Source organism: Aquarana catesbeiana, linkage group LG13, assembly GCF_042186555.1.
Source record: "Aquarana catesbeiana isolate 2022-GZ linkage group LG13, ASM4218655v1, whole genome shotgun sequence".
NCBI lineage: Eukaryota > Metazoa > Chordata > Amphibia > Anura > Ranidae > Aquarana > Aquarana catesbeiana.
This window is the reverse complement of record NC_133336.1, coordinates 230331980-230352954: the sequence shown is the minus strand read 5'-3', so window position 1 is coordinate 230352954 and position 20975 is coordinate 230331980. Positions and strand designations below refer to the sequence as shown.

Genomic DNA, 20975 nt, shown 5'->3' with positions numbered 1-20975 from the left:
GAGGCAACAGAAAAACATTGGTGCACACCGGAACGAATCAGCGCATCTTGTATGCAACTGGATTTGAATCGGAGCGCAGTACGTAACAATGAAATGAATGAAAAAATGTTTTGCCCTGACAAAGGCGCGATTTGATTGTGCCGCGACTGTGACTGACAATGAACCGAGCTCTGGTGCAGGTTTCTTGGATAAGGCTGGTACGCACCATAATGAATCGGTGCATCTCGGATGCGACTGAATTCAAAACGGAGGCACAATATGTGGGAGTGAAATGAATGGTAATTAATTCCCATGACAGAGATGTGGATTAGTCGCCCGGCATCTGCGACTAACAACGATCCGGACTCTGGAGCATGTACTGAAATAAGGGCAAAGCAACTGGGGCACACCGTAACAAACTGGTGCATCATAGAAGCAACTGGATTCGAATCAGAGTGCGGTATGTGACAGTGAAACGATTTGATTGTCATGACAGAGGCACGAATTGATCATGCCGCTGTTGCGACTGACTACGAATCGGACTCTGGAGCATGTACCGAAATGTGGCCAATACCTGGGGCACGCCGAGACGAATCGGTGCATTTTTTTTTTCTAATGCGACTGGATTCGTATTGGAGGGTGATGCGTGATAGTGAAATGATGGCCATGACAGAGACATGAATCGGTGAGCTGTAACCTGCGACTGACAATGAATCTGACTCTGGAGCATGTAATGAAATGGGGCCGTAAGAAACTGGGGTACACCGGGGCGAATCGGTGCATCTGTAGATGCGACTGGATTTGAAACGGAGCGCGATACGTGACTGAAATGAATGAAATGATTCGAAATGGTTAGAAATGCTTTGAAATGTTTTGAAATGTTCTGAAATGTTTGTGAAATGAATTTGTATCGTACTGACATGAGTCGGTATTTTTGCGAATGACAACGACTTGCCTTGTGAAGCATGGTAACCAGTTTTAGACATGCCTGAATGAAATGACGTCTGCGTTGCAGTGGGGTACAAATAACGAAATGGCTAACATGACGACGGTACAAGTGGTATGCATTACGGTTACGTTGTGAATTTGCGAGTGATTCGTAAGTTTGATATCACGGTTTAGTGACATGATATTTAACAATGTGTGAAAATAAAAAACGTTAGCCGAAACCCTACCTGCGACAGCCGAGCCAGACGAAAATACGAATCGGTAACGAGGACCTCGAAATTCTCAAACACTGAACTTTTGCAAATACGGGAACTCACGAACACGAGAACTCACGGACGCTGAGTTTCGAATAGTCGGCCTAGTGACGTAGTACCGCGCACAGGAAACCAACAAATACCACAGGCGAGCGGGCTGGTTAAATACCCCCCCGGGCACTTCATATAAATTCAGGCCACTAGACTGGTCTTCCTACATATATATATTTTTTTTGCTCCCCTTTAAATAACCTTCTTTCCAAGTTACAGGGACACTGCCTTTCTGGCAGGATCAACAAATCATTTCCTGTACTTAAAAAAATTGTGCTTACAGTAGCTTGGAAAAAGGAAATAAAAAAGGCAGTCACCATACATAAGGACTGCTAAGCCTAAATAAATAAAAAACATTTCCTTAGGTTTAGACATCCTTCAGTGATTTTAACCAGTTGCCGACCGCCGCACGACGATGTACGTCGACAGAGCGGCACGGGCAGGCAAAAGGGCTTACCTGTACGTCCTTGCCTGCCCGCGGGTGGGGGGTCCAATCGGACCCCCCCCCCGGTGCCTGCGGCGGTCGGCAAATCTCCCCCGGCGATCGGTGGTGAGGGGGAGGCCATCCATTCGTGGCCCCCCCCTCGCGATCGCTCCCAGCCAATGGGATCATTTCCCTGCCTCTGTATTGTACACAGAGGCAGAGGAAATGATGTCATCTCTCCTCGGCTCGGTATTTTCCGTTCCGGGCCGAGGAGAGAAGACTGTACTGTGAGTTACACAAACACACACACAGTAGAACATGCCAGGCACACATTACACCCCGATCCCCCCCCCCCCGATCGCCCCCCGATCCCCCCCCAATCACCCCCCCCGTCACAAACTGACACAAAGCAGGTTTTTTTTTTTTTTTCTGATTACTGTATTTGTGTCAGTTTGTGACAGTTAGTGTGTTAGGGCAGTGAGTGTTAGGCCCCCTTTAGGTCTAGGATACCCCCCTAACCCCCCCTAATAAAGTTTTAACCCCTTGATCACCCCCCATCACCAGTGTCGCTAAGCGATCATTTTTCTGATCGCTGTATTAGTGTCACTGGTGACGCTAGTTAGGGACGTAAATATTTAGGTTCGCCGTCAGCGTTTTATAGCGACAGGGACCCCCATATACTACCTAATAAATGTTTTAACCCCTTGATTGCCCCCTAGTTAACCCTTTCACCACTGATCACCGTATAACTGTTACGGGTGACGCTGGTTAGTTCGTTTATTTTTTATAGTGTCAGGGCACCCGCCGTTTATTACCGAATAAAGGTTTAGCCCCCTGATCGCCCGGCAGTGATATGCGTCGCCCCAGGCAGCGTCAGATTAGCGCCAGTACCGCTAACACCCACGCACGCAGCATACGCCTCCCTTAGTAGTATAGTATCTGAACGGATCAATATCTGATCCGATCAGATCTATACTAGCGTCCCCAGCAGTTTAGGGTTCCCAAAAACGCAGTGTTAGCGGGATCAGCCCAGATACCTGCTAGCACCTGCGTTTTGCCCCTCCACCCGGCCCAGCCCAGCCCACCCAAGTGCAGTATCCATCGATCACTGTCACTTACAAAACACTAAACGCATTACTGCAGCGTTCGCAGAGTCAGGCCTGATCCCTGCGATCGCTAACAGTTTTTTTGGTAGTATTTTGGTGAACTGGCAAGCACCAGCCCCAGGCAGCATCAGATTAGCGCCAGTACCGCTAACACCCACGCACGCAGCGTACACCTCCCTTAGTGGTATAGTATCTGATCGGATCAATATCTGATCCGATCAGATCTATACTAGCGTCCCCAGCAGTTTAGGGTTCCCAAAAACGCAGTGTTAGCGGGATCAGCCCAGATACCTGCTAGCACCTGCGTTTTGCCCCTCCACCCGGCCCAGCCCAGCCCACCGATCACTGTCACTTACAAAACACTAAACGCATAACTGCAGCGTTCGCAGAGTCAGGCCTGATCCCTGCGATCGCTAACAGTTTTTTTGGTAGCGTTTTGGTGAACTGGCAAGCGCCAGCGGCCTAGTACACCCCGGTCGTAGTCAAACCAGCACTGCAGTAACACTTGGTGACGTGGCGAGTCCCATAAGTGCAGTTCAAGCTGGTGAGGTGGCAAGCACAAGTAGTGTCCCGCTGCCACCAAAAAGACAAACACAGGCCCGTCGTGCCCATAATGCCCTTCCTGCTGCATTCGCCAAACCTAATTGGGAACCCACCACTTCTGCAGCGCCCGTACTTCCCCCATTCACATCCCCAACCAAATGCAGTCGGCTGCATGAGAGGCATTTTTATGTCCTCCCGAGTACCCCTACCCAACGAACCCCCCCAAAAAAGATGTTGTGTCTGCAGCAAGCGCGGATATAGGCGTGACACCCGCTATTATTGTCCCTCCTGTCCTGACAATCCTGGTCTTTGCATTGGTGAATGTTTTGAACGCTACCATTCACTAGTTGAGTATTAGCGTAGGGTACAGCATTGCACAGACTAGGCACACTTTCACAGGGTCTCCCAAGATGCCATCGCATTTTGAGAGACCCAAACCTGGAACCGGTTACAGTTATAAAAGTTAGTTACAAAAAAAGTGTAAAAAAAAAAAAAACACAAACAAAAATATAAAATAAAAAATAATAGTTGTCGTTTTATTGTTCTCTCTCTCTATTGTTCTGCTCTTTTTTACTGTATTATATTCTGCAATGTTTTATTGTTATTATGTTTTATCATGTTTGCTTTTCAGGTATGCAATTTTTTATACTTTACCGTTTACTGTGCATTATTGTTAACCATTTTTTTGTCTTCAGGTACACCATTCACGACTTTGAGTGGTTATACCAGAATGATGCTTGCAGGTTTAGGTATCATCTTGGTATCATTCTTTTCAGCCAGTGGTCAGCTTTCATGTAAAAGCAATCCTAGTGGCTAATTAGCCTCTAGACTGCTTTTACAAGCAGTGGGAGAGAATGCCCCCCCCCACCGTCTTCCGTGTATTTCTCTGGCTCTCCTGTCTCAACAGGGAACCTGAGAATGCAGCCGGTGATTCAGCCAGCTGACCATAGAGCTGATCAGAGACCAGAGTGGCTCCAAACATCTCTATGGCCTAAGAAACCGGAAGCTACGAGCATTTTATGACTTAGATAGCGCCATTGGGAAATTGGGGAAGCATTTTATCACACCGATCTTGGTGTGGTCAGATGCTTTGAGGGCAGAGGAGAAATCTAGGGTCTAATAGACCCCAATTTTTTCAAAAAAGAGTACCTGTCACTACCTATTGCTATCATAGGGGATATTTACATTCCCTGAGATAACAATAAAAATGATAAAAAAAAAAAAAAAATGAAAGGAACAGTTTAAAAATAGGATAAAAAAGCAAAAAAATAATAAAGAAAAAAAAAAAACAGCAATTGCACTATGCATGTGAGGTATCACCACGACGGTCAGATCGAGGGCAGTAATTTTAGCAGTAGACCTCCTCTGTAAATCTAAAGTGGTAACCTGTAAAGGCTTTTAAAGGCTTTTAAAAATGTATTTATTTTGTTGCCACTGCACGTTTGTGCGCAATTGTAAAGCATGTCATGTTTGGTATCCATGTACTCGGCCTAAGATCATCTTTTTTATTTCATGAAACATTTGGGCAATATAGTGTGTTTTAGTGCATTAAAATGTAAAAAAGTGTGTTTTTTCCCCAAAAAATGCGTTTGAAAAATCGCTGCGCAAATACTGTGTGAAAAAAAAAAATGAAACACCCACCATTTTAATCTGTAGGGCATTTGCTTTAAAAAAATATATAATGTTTGGGGGTTCAAAGTAATTTTCTTGCAAAAAAAAATAATTTTTTCATGTAATCAAAAAGTGTCAGAAAGGGCTTTGTCTTCAAGTGGTTAGAAGAGTGGGTGATGTGTGACATAAGCTTCTAAATGTTGTGCATAAAATGCCAGGACAGTTCAACCCCCCCCAAATGACCCCATTTTGGAAAGTAGACACCCCAAGCTATTTGCTGAGAGGCATGTCGAGTCCATGTAATATTTTATATTGTGACACAAGTTGCGGGAAAGAGACAACATTTTTTTTTTTTTTTTGCACAAAGTTGTCACTAAATGATATATTGCTCAAACATGCCATGGGAATATGTGAAATTACACCCCAAAATACATTCTGTTGCTTCTCCTGAGTACGGGGATACCACATGTGTGAGACTTTTTGGGAGCCTAGCCGCGTACGGGACCCCGAAAACCAAGCACCGCCTTCAGGCTTTCTAAGGGCGTAAATTTTTGATTTCACTCTTCACTGCCTATCACAGTCTCGGAGGCCATGGAATGCCCAGGTGGCACAAAACCCCCCCAAATGACCCCATTTTGGAAAGTAGACACCCCAAGCTATTTGCTGAGCGGTATAGTGAGTATTTTGCAGACCTCACTTTTTGTCACAAAGTTTTGAAAATTAAAAAAAGAAAAAAAAAATTTTTTTTTTTGTCTTTCTTCATTTTACAAAAACAAATGAGAGCTGCAAAATACTCACCATGCCTCTCAGCAAATAGCTTGGGGTGTCTACTTTCCAAAATGGGGTCATTTGGGGGGGTTTGTGCCATCTGGGCATTCCATGACCTCCGAAACTGTGATAGGCAGTGAAGAGTGAAATCAAAAATGTACACCCTTAGACAGTGGTGTCCAAACTATGGCCCTCCAGTTGTTAAGGAACTACAACTAGTTTGGACACCCCTGCCCTTAGAAATCCTGAAGGCGGTGATTGGTTTTCGGGGCCCCGTACGCGGCTAGGCTCCTAAAAAGTCCCACACATGTGGTATCCCCGTACGCAAGAGAAGCAGCAGAATGTATTTTGGGGTGCAATTCCACATATGCCCATGGCCTGTGTGAGCAATATATCATTTAGTGACAACTTTTTGTAATTTTTTTTTTTTTTTTTGTCATTATTCAATCACTTGGGACAAAAAAAATGAATATTCAGTGGGCTCAACATGCCTCTCAGCAATTTCCTTGGGGTGTCTACTTTCCAAAATGGGGTCATTTGTGGGGGTTTTGTACTGCCCTGCCATTTTAGCACCTCAAGAAACGACATAGGCAGTCATAAATTAAAGGCTATGTAAATTCCAGAAAACGTACCCTAGTTTGTAGGCGCTATAACTTTTGCGCAAACCAATAAATATACGCTTATTGACATTTTTTTTACCAAAGACATGTGGCCGAATACATTTTGGCCTAAATGTATGACTAAAATTGAGTTTATTGGATTTTTTTTAGAACGAAAAGTAGAAAATATCATTTCTTTTCAAAATTTTTGGTCTTTTACCGTGTATAGCGCAAAAAATAAAAACAGGCAGAGGTGATCAAATGCCATCAAAAGAAAGCTCTATTTGTGGGAAGAAAAGGACGCAAATTTCGTTTGGGTACAGCATTGCATGACCGCGCAATTAGCAGTTAAAGCGACGCAGTGCCAAATTGTAAAAAGTGCTCTGGTCAGGAAGGGGGTAAATCCTTCCGGGGCTGAAGTGGTTAAGCATTCAAATAAAAAAAAAGAAGCAAACATTTCATATTCACCTGCTCTTTTTAATTGTTTTGCACAGAGCAGCCCCGATCCTCTTCTTCTCAGGTCTTCCACTGGCTCTCCTAGCTCCTCTCCCCACCAAGTGCCCCATAGCAAGCCGCTTGCTATGGGGCACTCATGCATGCTCGCTCCCAAGCCAACTCTGTGCATCTGTAGACCCTCAGAGCATGACTTGGCCCTGCCCCCCTGCTCCCTCCCCACACCACTGGCTGTGATTGACAGCAGCAGGAGCCAATAGATCTAGCTGCTCTATCTCTGCCAATTGGGAGGGAAAGAGCCGGGAGAGCCACTGCTATTGTGCACAGTGCTGTACAGATATGGGGCTCAAGTAAGTATGAAGGGGGCTAAGGGGAGAGTTGCACACTGAAGATCTTTTACCTTAATGCATAGAATGCATTAAGATAAAAAAAAGCCTTCTGACTTTACAACCACTACAACAAGTGTGAAGTGAGCTAAAATAAAGTCATGTTAGCTTCAAGCATCCAATCATATAAATTAAATCAGCATTATTTTAAATAATCTGCATACTTGTATATTTGTACTTTATATTACACCTCAGAAAATCTGTTTTATCATTTCATTGTTTTAGGTATTAAAAATAACTCAGCTTTCAGTTAGTCCATCATTCTACAAAAAAAATGAATGTACATTGTTACTAATTATTGATAATTATCCCCACTTTGTCCTGAGGAAGCGGGCGCCGACCCAAGAAACACGTTAAATTTTGATATCCCAATGAATATGTTGGATACTTACATGTTTAATTCTTTTACCTATAAAGGGAACGAGAAAACAATGAACAGTAATTACTATATCAAAGAAAAACATAACACTTTTATATATTCTTGTTGTCAAAGATGGTGTGATTAGAGCAGTGGTTCTGAAACTTTTTAAGATCAGGGTATGGAAAATTCTTCCAAAACCTTCCATGCCCCAACAGTAAAGAATAAAGTTCATACTCAAACAATAAAAGTACGGGAATACAAAACATGTATTGAACTGCTGGAAGGCTCTGGATGAGGTTGGTCACTATGGCGGAAGATGGAGGTTACGGAGGGGGTTTGAGGACTCTGCAACAGACTTGGTGGCCCTGTAGGGGTGAGGTTTTTGGAGTGAGCTGAGGGACAGTGTCAGACACTGTTGGCGGTGGAGAGCACTATGGAGGGTCAGAGGCTGGGCAGCAGATGGGGGAGGGATACTGTGGGAGGCATTGTAGATGTTGGGGTTGCTCAGGAGGCCCGGGGACACTTTGGGCCACTATGGGAGGTTGGGGTGCACATTGGGAGCTGGAAGGCACTGTGAGAGCTTAACGGATCAGCAGCTGGCTGATAAGGGAAGCCATACTGGGCTACAGTCTGGGGGTTAAGAAGCACTGGATTATGAAACTAAAAATGAATATGGTAATCACATTCTTGTCCTGATTAATCATTTGAGCCACTTTAAGGGAAGCTCAATTAATTCAATTTATTATACATTTGCACACTGAAATATTTCATTTTGGAATTTCAGTTTGGTCCAAAAAATAAATATATTTAGTTACTCCCGAAATTCTTTTTTATTTATTTTGTTTAGTTAAAAAGTGAAAACCTGAATTAATGTTCTAAGAAGATTAGACGAAGCAGCTAAACTGTAAAACGCCGCAATCGTATATTTCCGGTTGAGTGCTCCGTCCACAAGCTATAGTGGAATTCTAATGTTGTTTGACTAGTAATAATTATAATTATTCATTATTATTACTAGTCAAACAACATTAGAATTCTTCTATAGCCTATGGGCGGAGCATTTGACCGTAAATGTCCGCTCGCGGCGATCGTATGTTTTTTGGCTGCTTCGTCGAATCTTCATGTCGAACGGTATTACCGCAGGTTCGATAGACACAGATCGCTATTGTCACCGTCATGTCAAATCTTCTATCTATATGGAACTTTTGTCGCAACGATAAGAAAATATAATGGATACAAAAATAAAGCATTTTTTATTTCGGATTTTTAGGATTTTGGATCCTGCGCATTCGTTATCGTTTTGTTAAAAAACAAACACGGAAATCTCAGAAATGCGGGCGAAAATGCATTCAGACGATAACGAATGCACATGTCTAATATTTATGAGCATAAAATAATATTTCTGTGGTGACAGCAAGACCTATATGGGTCATTAGGTATAAATCTCCTTAACCGCTTCAGCCCCGGAAGATTTTACCCCTTTCCTGACCAGAGCACTTTTTGCGATTCGACACTGCGTTGCTTTAACTGACAATTGCGCAGCCGTGCAATGTTGCTCCCACACAAAATTGATGTCCTTTTTTCCCCACAAATAGAGCTTTCTTTTGGTGGTATTTGATCACCTTTGAGATTTTTATTTTTTGCGCTATAAACAAAATAATAGCGACAATTTTGAAAAAAATGCATTATTTTTTACATTTTGCTATAATAAATATCCCCCAAAAATATATATAAAACAATTTTTTTTCCTCAGTTTTTCCTCAGGCCGATCTGTATTCTTCTACACATTTTTGAAAAAAAAAAATCACAATAAGCGTTTATTGATTGGTTTGCGCAAAAGTTATAGCGTTTACAAAACAGGGGATAGTTTTATGGCATTTTTATTCATAATTTTTTTTTTACTAGTAATGGCGGCGATCAGCATTTTTTATCCTGACTGCGACATTATGGCGGACATGTCGGAAATTTTTGACACATTTTTGGGACCATTGTCATTTATACAGCAATCGGTGCTATAAAAATGCACTGATTCCTGTGTAAATGACACTTGCAGTGAAGAGGTTAATCACTAGGGGGAGGGGAGGGGTTAAGTCAGTCCTGGGGAATGTTTCTAACTGTAGGGGGGATGGGCTAGCTGTGGCATGTCACTGATCTCTGCTCCCGATCACAGGAGCAGAGATCAGTGACACTGTCACTAGGCAGAACGGGGAGATGCTTGTTTACATCAGCATCTCCCCGTTCATCCTCTCCGTGAGACGATCGCGGGTGACGCCGTGGCGATCGAGTCCGCGGGACCCACAACCCGACTAATGGAGCTCCCGGCCGGTGCGTGCACGCGCCGCCGGCGTCGCACACGCAATGGTATGGCAGCAAATTCAAAGGGACGTACCTGTACGCCCATTTGCCCAGCTGTGCCATTCTGCCAACGTACATCGGCGTGCGCCAGTCGGGAAATTGTTAATTCAGTTATAAATAGAGGATATAACTAATTTTGAAATGTACCCTCTTTTCTTTAGAAGCATACTTTTTCTATTTGATTTGAAAGTTTTGACAAATACAGTCACCTACTATGACAACTAACCTTTGGAAAGCTGACTTATATCTAGGTAGGTGTAGCAGACATCTTGTAGATCGGGGTCCGTGTTATTTTCTGGAGAAAAAATCACATGCAGGTGAGTTCATAGTTATTAAATAGACATTACAATGTAATCAAAGTAATCTTTCCCTGTTCAATGTGCTTATGTCCTTCAAATTATACATTTACAATATGTAACACAGCTTTTTGTCACAGGACCATCAAGATTTAAAAATAAAATGAAACTTTCCATGGCTGTGTACAATTTTTTAAAATTACATTCTGATTTGTAGTAATTTGGGTAAAAAACACCCTGACTGAAGTTTTTCTGACTATTGCTTATTGATATTCTCTATTTCATATATATAAAAAAAAAGTTTTAGTGTATGTATACATATTTTCAATAGAAGTTTTAATGAGAAAATCAATAAATATACACACACAATACCAGATCGGTAAAGTGCGCATCCCGGATGAGCCCCCAAGGAGCCCCCCAATAAATAGCAACAGAGTTTAAATAAAGACAGGCATTTGGTCAATCAATATAATTACTTAGACAAAGTTAATACTAAACTCAAAACAAGATATATGTGCAGCAAACAAATATACAGGCAAAGCATATTGAATATTTATACCTGCTTTGCCTATTTCACAAGGCAAAGGGCAATATCCGAAATTAAATTAACAATGACAATCAGTTGATATCTTTAATTATAATGATCCTTCTGCACTGATGATAAGTGTCATGGGATTGGTTCCTTGAGCAAATGCACTCTAATCATTATAATTGAGTTTTGCATTGTCCTGCCTAATCTATATTTTATTATTTTATTTTTTATATACTTTATTGTATTCGTCAACTAGACTTTTTTAAAGAATTAAATAAAATGTTTGTATTCTCAATGCAGTAAGCCCATGGTAACCAACTAAAATTAACTGTGCAAATCCAACCAGTACCAAGATATTCTTATTGGTTGGGATGGGATAATGCCTTTTTTCAACAAAGAGGTCTTATTATTAGGTGAACTTTGCTTAAAAATGACCAAGGATCTCTTTATTGAATAAGGCCACTTGTAGAAATGTGATGGTGCCTGAACCTTCAGTTCATTTTGAAAGGTTCTAATTAGTAAAAAAAAAAAAATACTGCACTATAAATTAATTCTAATTAGTATTTATCGGCTTATAACACGCACTTTTTTCCCCTTAAAATGAGGGGAAAATCATGGGTGCGTGTTATACACTGATCCCCACTGTCTGTGTGCCAAAAAAGAGCGAGCGCCACTGAAAAAGACCGAGCGCCGCCGGAAAAAAATGAGCGCCACCGAAAAAGACCGAACGCCGCCAAAAAAGAACGAGCCGAGTGCTCGGCTCCACTCGCAGTCACGCCGTCCTGCCTCCCTGCTGTCTCTGAGAGGATGAGGAGCGAGTGCTGCCGAAAAAGACCGAGCCGAGTGCTCGGCTCCGCTCTCAGTCCCGCCCAGCTCCTATGATGGACTTAACACTACGACCAATGGCGGGACTGGGCGGGACTGAGAGCGGAGTGGAGCCGAGTACACAGCGCTCACTCCTCATCCTCTGAGACAGCAGGGAGGCAGGGCGGCGTGACGAGCCGAGTACACAGGCTCTATCTTGGTGGCAAATTTAAGCAATTAAATATGGCAAACAGCACTGGGCAAGGCTTCACTGGGCAAGGCTACATATGACAATGGGCAACTGCAAAAGGCACACAGCACGGGGCAAGGCTGCACTGGGAAAGGCTGCATATGACAATGGGCAAGGCTGCCCTGGGCAAGGCTGCATATGACAATGGGCAAGGCTGCAAACGGCATTGGGCATGGCTGCAAATGGACACTGATCACTCTGCAATGATGGACAAGGCTGCAGATGGACACTGATAAGGCTGCATTGATGGGCATTTAAATGTAAGTTTTTTTCCTTAAAATGCCCTCCTAAACTTGGGGTGCATGTTATACGCCGGCGCGTGTTATACAACGATAAATACGGTACCTGCTGTAGGTATTGCTTGATGAGGGTCTTGATGTGAAAACCTTTTTCTTGTTTTACATTTCCAGATAAGAACAGCGGAGAAAACAATGACCACAAGACTCCCAATTATGGCTGCAGCGATAACTGGTAATTTTATATCTGTAAGAAACATGATGCATTAACTTTACAGAATATTACAGCTCTGCAGATTATAAAGGAAAGGGGACTTCTAGAAACATTATATTGCAATATGGCTTGTGTAGCAATTGTATACACTATATCTTTTTTCTATTTGCTATATTTTTTTTTTTCTTTTATGCCAAAGTGGAGTTAACCTTTAATGCAAAAAATATACATTGTAATAACCTTAACACATAAGATGATCTGTAAAATGTAACAAACCAATGGTTGATTTGGTAGAAAGTGTCCAAAACTCAAATGCCACCTTTAGGGCTCATGCACACTGCAGATCAGAAAAAAGTCTTTTAAAGGCAGTTGAGCTTAAATTTCTTTCCCAGCTTGAAGAAGCTTGTGCTCTTATGCGAGTGTTTATTGAGCTTCTTTGAGCTTTTTTGAGGTTTTTTTGAGCATAAGTGTTTTTTTTCTTACAAACCCTCCCCTCAGCTCATTTTTCCTTTTTTTATGCGTTTTCAAGCTTCTTTGAGCTTTTTCGTGCTTCAATGTGTGTTTTTGGGCACTTTTCTGCTCAAAAGCTCCTCTCAAAAATGTGAGTTTGATGATACAAGAGAGAGGCGCATCAATTTCAGAGTTAGAGAAAAGTCAGTGGAAATTTCTAACAATTAGCCAGGCTAGTTTTTACCTAGCAAACTAAATTTGTTAGCAAATACAATTGGCATATGCCTACATGCCTATTATATATCTGGATATTGCGCCCAAAACAGTATGAATGTCTAAAAGTAATCTACAATTGGAGATAACTAATACTTCATATCATACACTCACCATATATCTGTATATAGATCTCATCACTCATCTTCCTCACAGTGTCAGACCTCGTCCTCACTTCACAGGTATAATTCCCAGAATCCTCCAGCTGAGATGACCACACTCTGTATGTATCAGATACATTGTATCCCCGCACAGTCCGTCCATCTCTGTAGAAGGCAAAGTGCAGCTCTGTGCCGCCTCTGAGAGGATCCAGTCTGGTGTCACATCTCACCGTCATCTCATCTCCTTCTATTACCCTGGACGGGGTCACTTTTATTTCTGGAGGAGAGAAGAGCTCTGGAAGAGGAAATTGTTAGAAGTGATAAATTATGAGAATACATTATTTATTATCTAAATGTTGATAATCACACAATGCTGTGCAATGGATGTAAAACAATTTCTATCCATGTTTGACTAAGTTGACCTGTTGTATCCACTACAATAATACACGTCAATAGAGAACCCAGCAAGGACAGCTTTGTCACAAGTCATTTATTCTATCTGTATGTATATCTGGATGGTGAGTGGTAAACCGAGACACGGGAGGAAGCCAACATAGAAGCTTCAATCGGTCAATCTACTGAATGATAACTGGGCTCAGAGCTCCAGTGCTGCAAGGGAGTCCCCCCTGTATAAAGTATTAAAGTGGTTGTAAACCCTTCCATATACCCAGTGAAGGGACTGGTCTCAGGTGATACAAAGAGATGAAACAAATCCTCCTACATAAGTTGTACCTGTTTATCTGCAATCTTTTCTTCTCTACAGACATTCAAAGTCCAGAATTTATAAAGCTTGTAGAGCTATCAAAAAAAGGGGGGGGAAGCTGAAGATACATCAGTGAGGAGAGCTCTGAGAGCTGATTGGAGGGAAGGGACACACCCCCTTCACATAGGAACAGAGCTGAGGCTGTCACTCAGCATGGATCATCACACATTGGATATTGGCAGATCTGAGAGTATTTGGGTTTTCTGCTCATACAAGAAGACCCGACCAAATGCTGGATGTGCTTTCACCAATGATAGAGAAGGATTCGGAGACCTCTGTAGGTCAGAGACAGAATTGCAGCACACAACTGCACCGTGCAGCTTCTAAAACACACATGTAGGAACGAGTGAAGCTGAGAGTTTTTGCTTCACTGAAATTTTGATAAAATTTAGGACATTTCGAAATGAATGAGGAAGGTGGTGATTAAAAGGTCTGTAAAGGTACATTTTTTGTTTTTTTAAGGCTGTGTCCACACCTATGTGAATTGGATGTGCGTTTCCTCACATCCAATTTGCATGACAGGAGATTGTGACCGTCTCTCTATGGAGCCAGTTCACATATCTCTGTTGTGGCTGCGGAGCGGCTTGCACAGGAATGCTGTGTGTCTTTGGCTCCGTTTCATGACCGAATTCAGGCAAAAATTTGTCCCTGATTCGTCTCTGAAACAGGGACCAGGGATGCACCGGACCCCCTACAGCGAGCCGCATCCATTGGAGGTGTGAACCCAGCCTTAGATAACAAACACGTCTAAACTTACCTACTCTGTTCAATGGAATCACACAGAGCGGGGGGCGAGAACCTCCTCTTTCCGGGTCCCCCCGGCGCTCCTTATCCCTCCTCTCTGGTCAGTGCCCCCATGAGAAGCCGCTTCCCATGGGAGCACTCGTGTGTGATCACACCTGAGTCCTTTGATACAGACAGAGGGACTCGGCTGGCTTTGATTGACAGCAGTGGGAGCCAACGGTGCCCCAGCAAAGTCAGCGAGACTCTGAAGAGAGGGGGAAAAGATCTGCAGACATGCACAGTGCTGGATCGAATGAGGGCTCAGGAAAGTAAAGGGGGGCTGTGGGGGGGTGCTGACACCTAAACATTTTTTACCTTAATGCAAGGAATGACTTTAGACTTTACAACCCCTTTAAGGTTGTTTTTTATTTTATTCATTATTTTTATTTTTTGGGGGGGTGGGGGGACGAGGTTTGAGAAAAAAACAGCTTTGACTTTGATTGATAGCAGTGGGAGCCAACGGTAATAAATATTTATTTATTTATTTTTTGGTTTGAGAAAAAAACAGCTATAAATGGCTCATGAGGGTTAGAGAATCACCTTTAATATTTTCATGTAAACAATCATTTTTATTACAAAAAAAATAAAAAAAAGCTTAGAAGGATTGTATCTCTTTCTAGGTGCACTTTTAGTGTATAAATACAACGCCATCTATCAGCAGAGGTTTTCTGATAAATAAAGCCATGTAATGATCACATCAGCACTGACATTGTTTTGGACTTGAAAATAAATAAATAAATAAATAAATTAACAAATGAAATAACTAATAAGGAGTAGGAAGGACCATGATTATGAGGATAGACTAAGGAAATTAAAACAAATGTATTTTTTTACATACTGAATTGTCTTTTTTATGGTCAGCACTAAAGAAAATCATATTTAAACAAATGTTTCTATGTAGTAAGGTACTGTAGTGTGGTAAATTGGGCTTGATTTCCCATTAGGCAATATAGACATGTGCCTACAAGTGCCTTTCCTAGAGGGGCACCCCTCTGTACATGGCCGGATCTAGGGGGTGCCGGGGTGGGCTGAGCCCCCCAGATTTCAATTGTGCCCCCCCCAGGGAGACTTTCTGTGCTCCCCCGCTCCTGTCAGTGGATCGCTCCTCCATACAGAAGATTACATAGATCCTCAAAGATCACACAGTACACGGCTTGATTCCCTGCCCCCTACACACATTTCTGGGAGAGGAGCAGTCATTGCAGGAGGTAGGGGGCGGGGAATCAAGCCGTGTACCGTCCAATCTAAGAGGGTCCTGTGTTATCTGCTGTGGGTTATAAGTGTGGGTTATTAGGCATGGTGGGTGTAATCCAAGTTGGAAACATGGGCACCAGTCACTTTTTGAATGCAAGAAAAAGAGATTTATGGTCTCTTAAACAGAACTGGTGGAGACAGGGTAAGGGCCAGAACACCCTTAGGTAGATCCAATATCAATTGGCAGACTCTGAGGGAAAAATAATAGGCAGCCAGCCATACAGGTGGAGGGCTTTTAAGCTGGAAGCAGCAACTGTATTTGTAGAACTGCAGTCTCCTATGGCAACTGAACTTTCAACAGTCAATAGAGATCTGTACACATAACTCACAGTAACCCATTACAGATCTTCTCTCACATCTCACAGTATCCTACTGTAGATCTTCACTCATTGAGCTCCCGGTCTCTCACTAAACTTCAAGATCTCAGTTGTCACTGGATCCCCTGAGCTCTTCCACAGCTAACCCGCTGTATACACAAGTTCGACTCGAACATCAGGTGTTCGCCCCTTCGCCGAAGAACGAACATTATGGGGCGTTTGCGGTAAATGCGGAACGCCCCATAATGCACTGCGAGATCGCAGTGCATTGCTGTTTGATGATTGGCCAAAGCATGCACCTGACCTGCATGCTTTGGCCAATCCCAGTGCCCTCTGCTCAGAGAGCCATGATTGGCCAAAGGCAGGGTGCCTTTGGCCAATCATGGCTCAGAGGGGCTAAGTCCACACCCCACGCTATACCCTGTTTCCCCAAAAATAAGACCTAGCGTGATTGTCTGTGATGGCTGCAATATAAGCCCTCCCCCCCAAATAAGCCCTACCCTGTTTCCCCGAAAATAAGCCCTACCCTGAAAATAAGACCTACAAGGACTTTAACTAGGGCTTATTTGGGGGGGGTAGGGCTTATATTGCAGCCATCACCGACAATCACGCTAGGTCTTATTTTTGGGGAAACAGGGTATAAGATTGCTTACAGGATGGCCCTGTGTAGTGTTATTGGTGTGGACGGAGAGATAGCTTGATTCAGATTAAGCAGGCAGGTTATTCAGTAGCAGTGTATTTGATATCATATATACAGTCAGTCTAATATATATATATATATATATATATACATATACTCTGCATCCAGTGATCCAGTGTAGCCTAAATCTACAGTTCATTCCGTTGTGTACTATTTCTAATATACTTCAGGTGGTGTATTAATATACATAAACAGGCTAGTATATATACAGTGGGGACAGAAAATATCCAGACCCCCTTAAATTTTTCACTCATTGTTATATTGCAGCCATTTGCTAAAATCATTTAAGTTCATATTTTATCCTCATTAACCGCTTCAGCCCCGGAAGGATTTACCCCCTTCCTGACCAGAGCACTTTTTGCGATTCGGCACTGAGTCGCTTTAACTGACAATTGCGCGGTCATGCGACGTGGCTCCAAAACAAAATTGACGTCCTTTTTTTCCCACAAATAGAGCTTTCTTTTGGTGGTATTTGATCATCTCTGCGATTTTTATTTTTTGCCCCATAAACAAAATAAGAGCGACAATTTTGAAAAAAAACGCATTATTTTTTACATTTTGCTATAATAATTATCCCCAAAAAATATATAAAAAAAAACATTTTTTTTCCTCAGTTTAGGCCGATCCGTATTCTTCTACATATTTTTCATTAAAAAAAATCGCAATAAGCGTTTATTGATTTGTATGCACAAAAGTTATAGCTTTTACAAAATAGGGGATAGTTTTATGGCATTTTTAATAATAATTTTTTTTTTTACTAGTAATGGCGGCGATCAGCAATTTTTATTGTGACTGTGACGTTATGGCGGACATGTCGGACATTTTTGACACATTTTTGGGACCATTGTCATTTATACAGCAATCAGTGCTATAAAAATGCATTGATTCCTGTATAAATGGCACTGGCAGTAAAGGGGTTAACCACTAGGGGGCGGGGAGGGGTTAAATCAGTACTAGGGGCGTGTTTCTAACTGTAGGGGGGTTGGGCTGTGTGTGTCACTACGCTCATCACTGCTCCCGATGACAGGGAGCAGTAATCAGTGACACTTGTCACTAGGCAGAACGGGGAGATGCTGTTTACATCAGCATCTCCCCGTTCGCTCTCTCTGTGAGGCGATCGCTGGTATCCCCACGGCAATCGAGTCTGCGGGACCCGCGACCCGACGCGCGCGCACACGGTGGCAAATTCAAAGTAACATACAGGTACGTTACTTTGCGCAGCCGTGGCATTCTGCCGACGTACATGTACAGGAGCCGGTCTTGAACCGTTTAATGTACACACAGCACCCCATATTGACAGAAAAACACAGAATTGTTGACATTTTTGCAGATTTATTTAAAAAGAAAAACTGAAATATCACATGGTCCTAAGTATTCAGACCCTTTGCTCAGTATTTAGTAGAAGCACCCTTTTGATCTAATACAGCAATGAGTCTTTTTGGGAAAGATGCAACAAGTTTTTCACACCTGGATTTGGGGATCCTCTGCCATTCCTCCTTGCAGATCCTCTCCAGTTCTGTCAGGTTGGATGGTAAACGTTGGTGGACAGCCATTTTTAGGTCTCTCCAGAGATACTCAATTGGGTTTAAGTCAGGGCTCTGGCTGGGCCATTCAAGAACAGTCAGGGAGTTGTTGTGAAGCCACTCCTTCGTTATTTTAGCTGTGTGCTTAGGGTCATTATCTTGTTGAAAACACCCACACAGCATGATGCTGCCACCACCATGCTTCACTGTTGGGACTGTATTGGACAGGTGATGAGCAGAGCCTGCCACCACATATACCGCTTAGAATTAAGGCCAAAAAGTTCTATCTTGGTCTCATCAGACCAGAGAATCTCTTTTTTCACCATCTTGGAGTCCTTCAGGTGTTTTTTAGCAAACTCCATGCGGGCTTTCATGTGTCTTGCACTGAGGGGAGGCTTCCCGTCGAGCCACTCTGCCATAAAGCCCTGACTGGTGGAGGGCTGCAGTGATAGTTGACTTTCTTCAACTTTCTCCCATCTCCCGACTGCATCTCTGGAGCTCAGCTACAGTGATCTTTGGGTTCTTCTTTACCTCTCTCACCGAGGCTCTTCTCCCCCGATAGCTCAGTTTGGCCGGACGGCCAGCTCTAGGAAGGGTTCTCGTCGTCCCAAATGCCTTCCATTTAAGGATTAAGGAGGCCACTGTGCTCTTAGGAACCTTAAGTGCAGCAGAAATTTTTTGTAACCTTGGCCAGATCTGTGCCTTGCCACAATTCTGTCTCTGAGGTCTTCAGGCAGTTCCTTTGACCTCATGATTCTCATTTGCTCTGACATGCACTGTGAGCTGTAAGATCTTATATAGACAGGTGTGTGGCTTTCCTAATCAAGTCCAATCAGTATAATCAAACACAGCTGGACTCAAATGAAGGTGTAGAACCATCTCAAGGATGATCAGAAGAAATGGACAGCACCTGAGTTAAATATATGGAGTGTCACAGCAAAGGGTCTGAATACTTAGGACCATGTAATATTTCGGTTTTTCTTTAATAAATCTGTAAAAATGTCAACAATTCTGTGTTTTTCTGTCAATATTGGTTGCTGTGTGTACATTAATGAGGAAAAAATGAACCTAAATGATTTTAGCAAATGGCTGCAATATAACAAAGAGTGAGGTCTGAATACTTTCCATCCCCACTGTATATATATATATATATATATATATATATATATATATATATATATATATATATACTCTGCATCCAGTGTAGCCTATATCTACAGTTCATTCCGTGGTGTACTGTTTCTAATATACTGTATTTATCTGCGTATAGCACGAGCGGATGTATAACACGCACCCCAAGTTTAGGAGGGGAGTTTAAGGAAAAAACTTTTAGGAGGGAAGTTTAAGGAAAAAAACTTACATTTTAAATGCCCATCAATGCAGCCTTGCACACTTTCCATCTGCAGCTTTGCACACTTTCCATATGCAGCTTTGCACACTTTCCATCTGGAGCCTTCCCCAGTGTCCATCTGCTGCCTTGCAGTGTCCATCTGCAGCCTTCCCCAGTGTCCATCTGCAGCCTTGCAGTGTCCATTTGCAGCCTTCCCCAAAATTGCAGCATGTTTGGGCTTTAAATTTACCACCTCTGCCTCTCGCCGCCGACCTAGGCCGAGCTGAGTGTACTGTGTACTCGGCTACTCCGCTCAGCTTGCAATCACGCCCCCGTCCCGCCCCTTGGCCCAGCTCCTATGATGGACACAACACCGGTCCAATGGCGGGACGTAAAGGATAGGAGGCAGGACTGGGCATGACTGCGAGCAGAGCCGAGCCTAGCCGAGTACACAGTACACTCGGCTCGTCAGCCCTCACAAACAGCGGAGATCGGCGGGGATCGGCGTATAACACGCACCCACAATTTTCCCCTGATTTTAAGGGGAAAAAAGTGCGTGTTATACACCGATAAATACGGTACTTCAGGCGGTGTATTTATATATATATATACATACATGTGTGTGTATATATATATATATATATATATATATATATATACATACATGTGTGTGTATATATATATATATATATATATATATATATATATATATATATATATATATATATACAGTATACTGCATCCAGTGTAGCCTATATCTACAGTGCATTCCGTGGTGTACTGTTTCTACTGTTTCTACTACACTTCTGGTGGTGTACACATTACACAATACAGTGCAGCCGTAGTGCAGTTGCTACTACTTTTCTGGTGGTGTACACAGTACACAATGCAGTGCAGCTGTATTGCAGTTGCTACTACACTTCTGGTGGTGTACACAGTACACAATACAGTGCAGCCGTAGTGCAGTTGCTACTACTTTTCTGGTGGTGTACACAGTACACAGTACAGTGTAGTGTGGTGTTGCAAAACAAAATATACATCATGTCCGGAAGGCCACCAAGGAGAGACAGACGCTCACAGACCACTAAAAGAGGGCAAGCAGCCTCTGTGTCTACAGTCAACAGTGCTGGTCGTGAACATGGTGCATCCTCTGCAGATGGCCGTGGGGCACACTTGTCCTTTTTTTCTGCTGCTGGGGCAGGGGGAGAAAAATTGAGCCTTTGGTGATGATGGTGCCACAACACTGTAACCCCTCACAGATACTCTTGTTGGGAGCAGGAATGGGCCCTGCTTTGAAATATTAGATGAAAAATT

General features: G+C 42.8%; 2 protein-coding genes across 2 annotated transcripts in view; both read right to left on the bottom strand.

Annotated features, from left to right (window-relative positions):
* Window positions 1-12213, bottom strand: part of LOC141117545 (low affinity immunoglobulin gamma Fc region receptor III-B-like) — a 67225-nt gene extending 55012 nt beyond the window's left edge. The window contains exons 1-2 of the mRNA XM_073610443.1: window positions 12063-12213; window positions 10062-10130 (exon numbers count right to left, since the gene is read on the bottom strand). Of these exons, the coding sequence (XP_073466544.1) occupies window positions 10062-10130; window positions 12063-12213 (220 nt within the window). The remainder of the gene's footprint in view (window positions 1-10061; window positions 10131-12062) is intronic.
* Window positions 1-20975, bottom strand: part of LOC141116697 (Fc receptor-like protein 5) — a 166870-nt gene that overhangs the window by 72261 nt on the left and 73634 nt on the right. The window contains exon 6 of the mRNA XM_073609089.1: window positions 13005-13286. Within this exon, the coding sequence (XP_073465190.1) occupies window positions 13005-13286 (282 nt within the window). The remainder of the gene's footprint in view (window positions 1-13004; window positions 13287-20975) is intronic.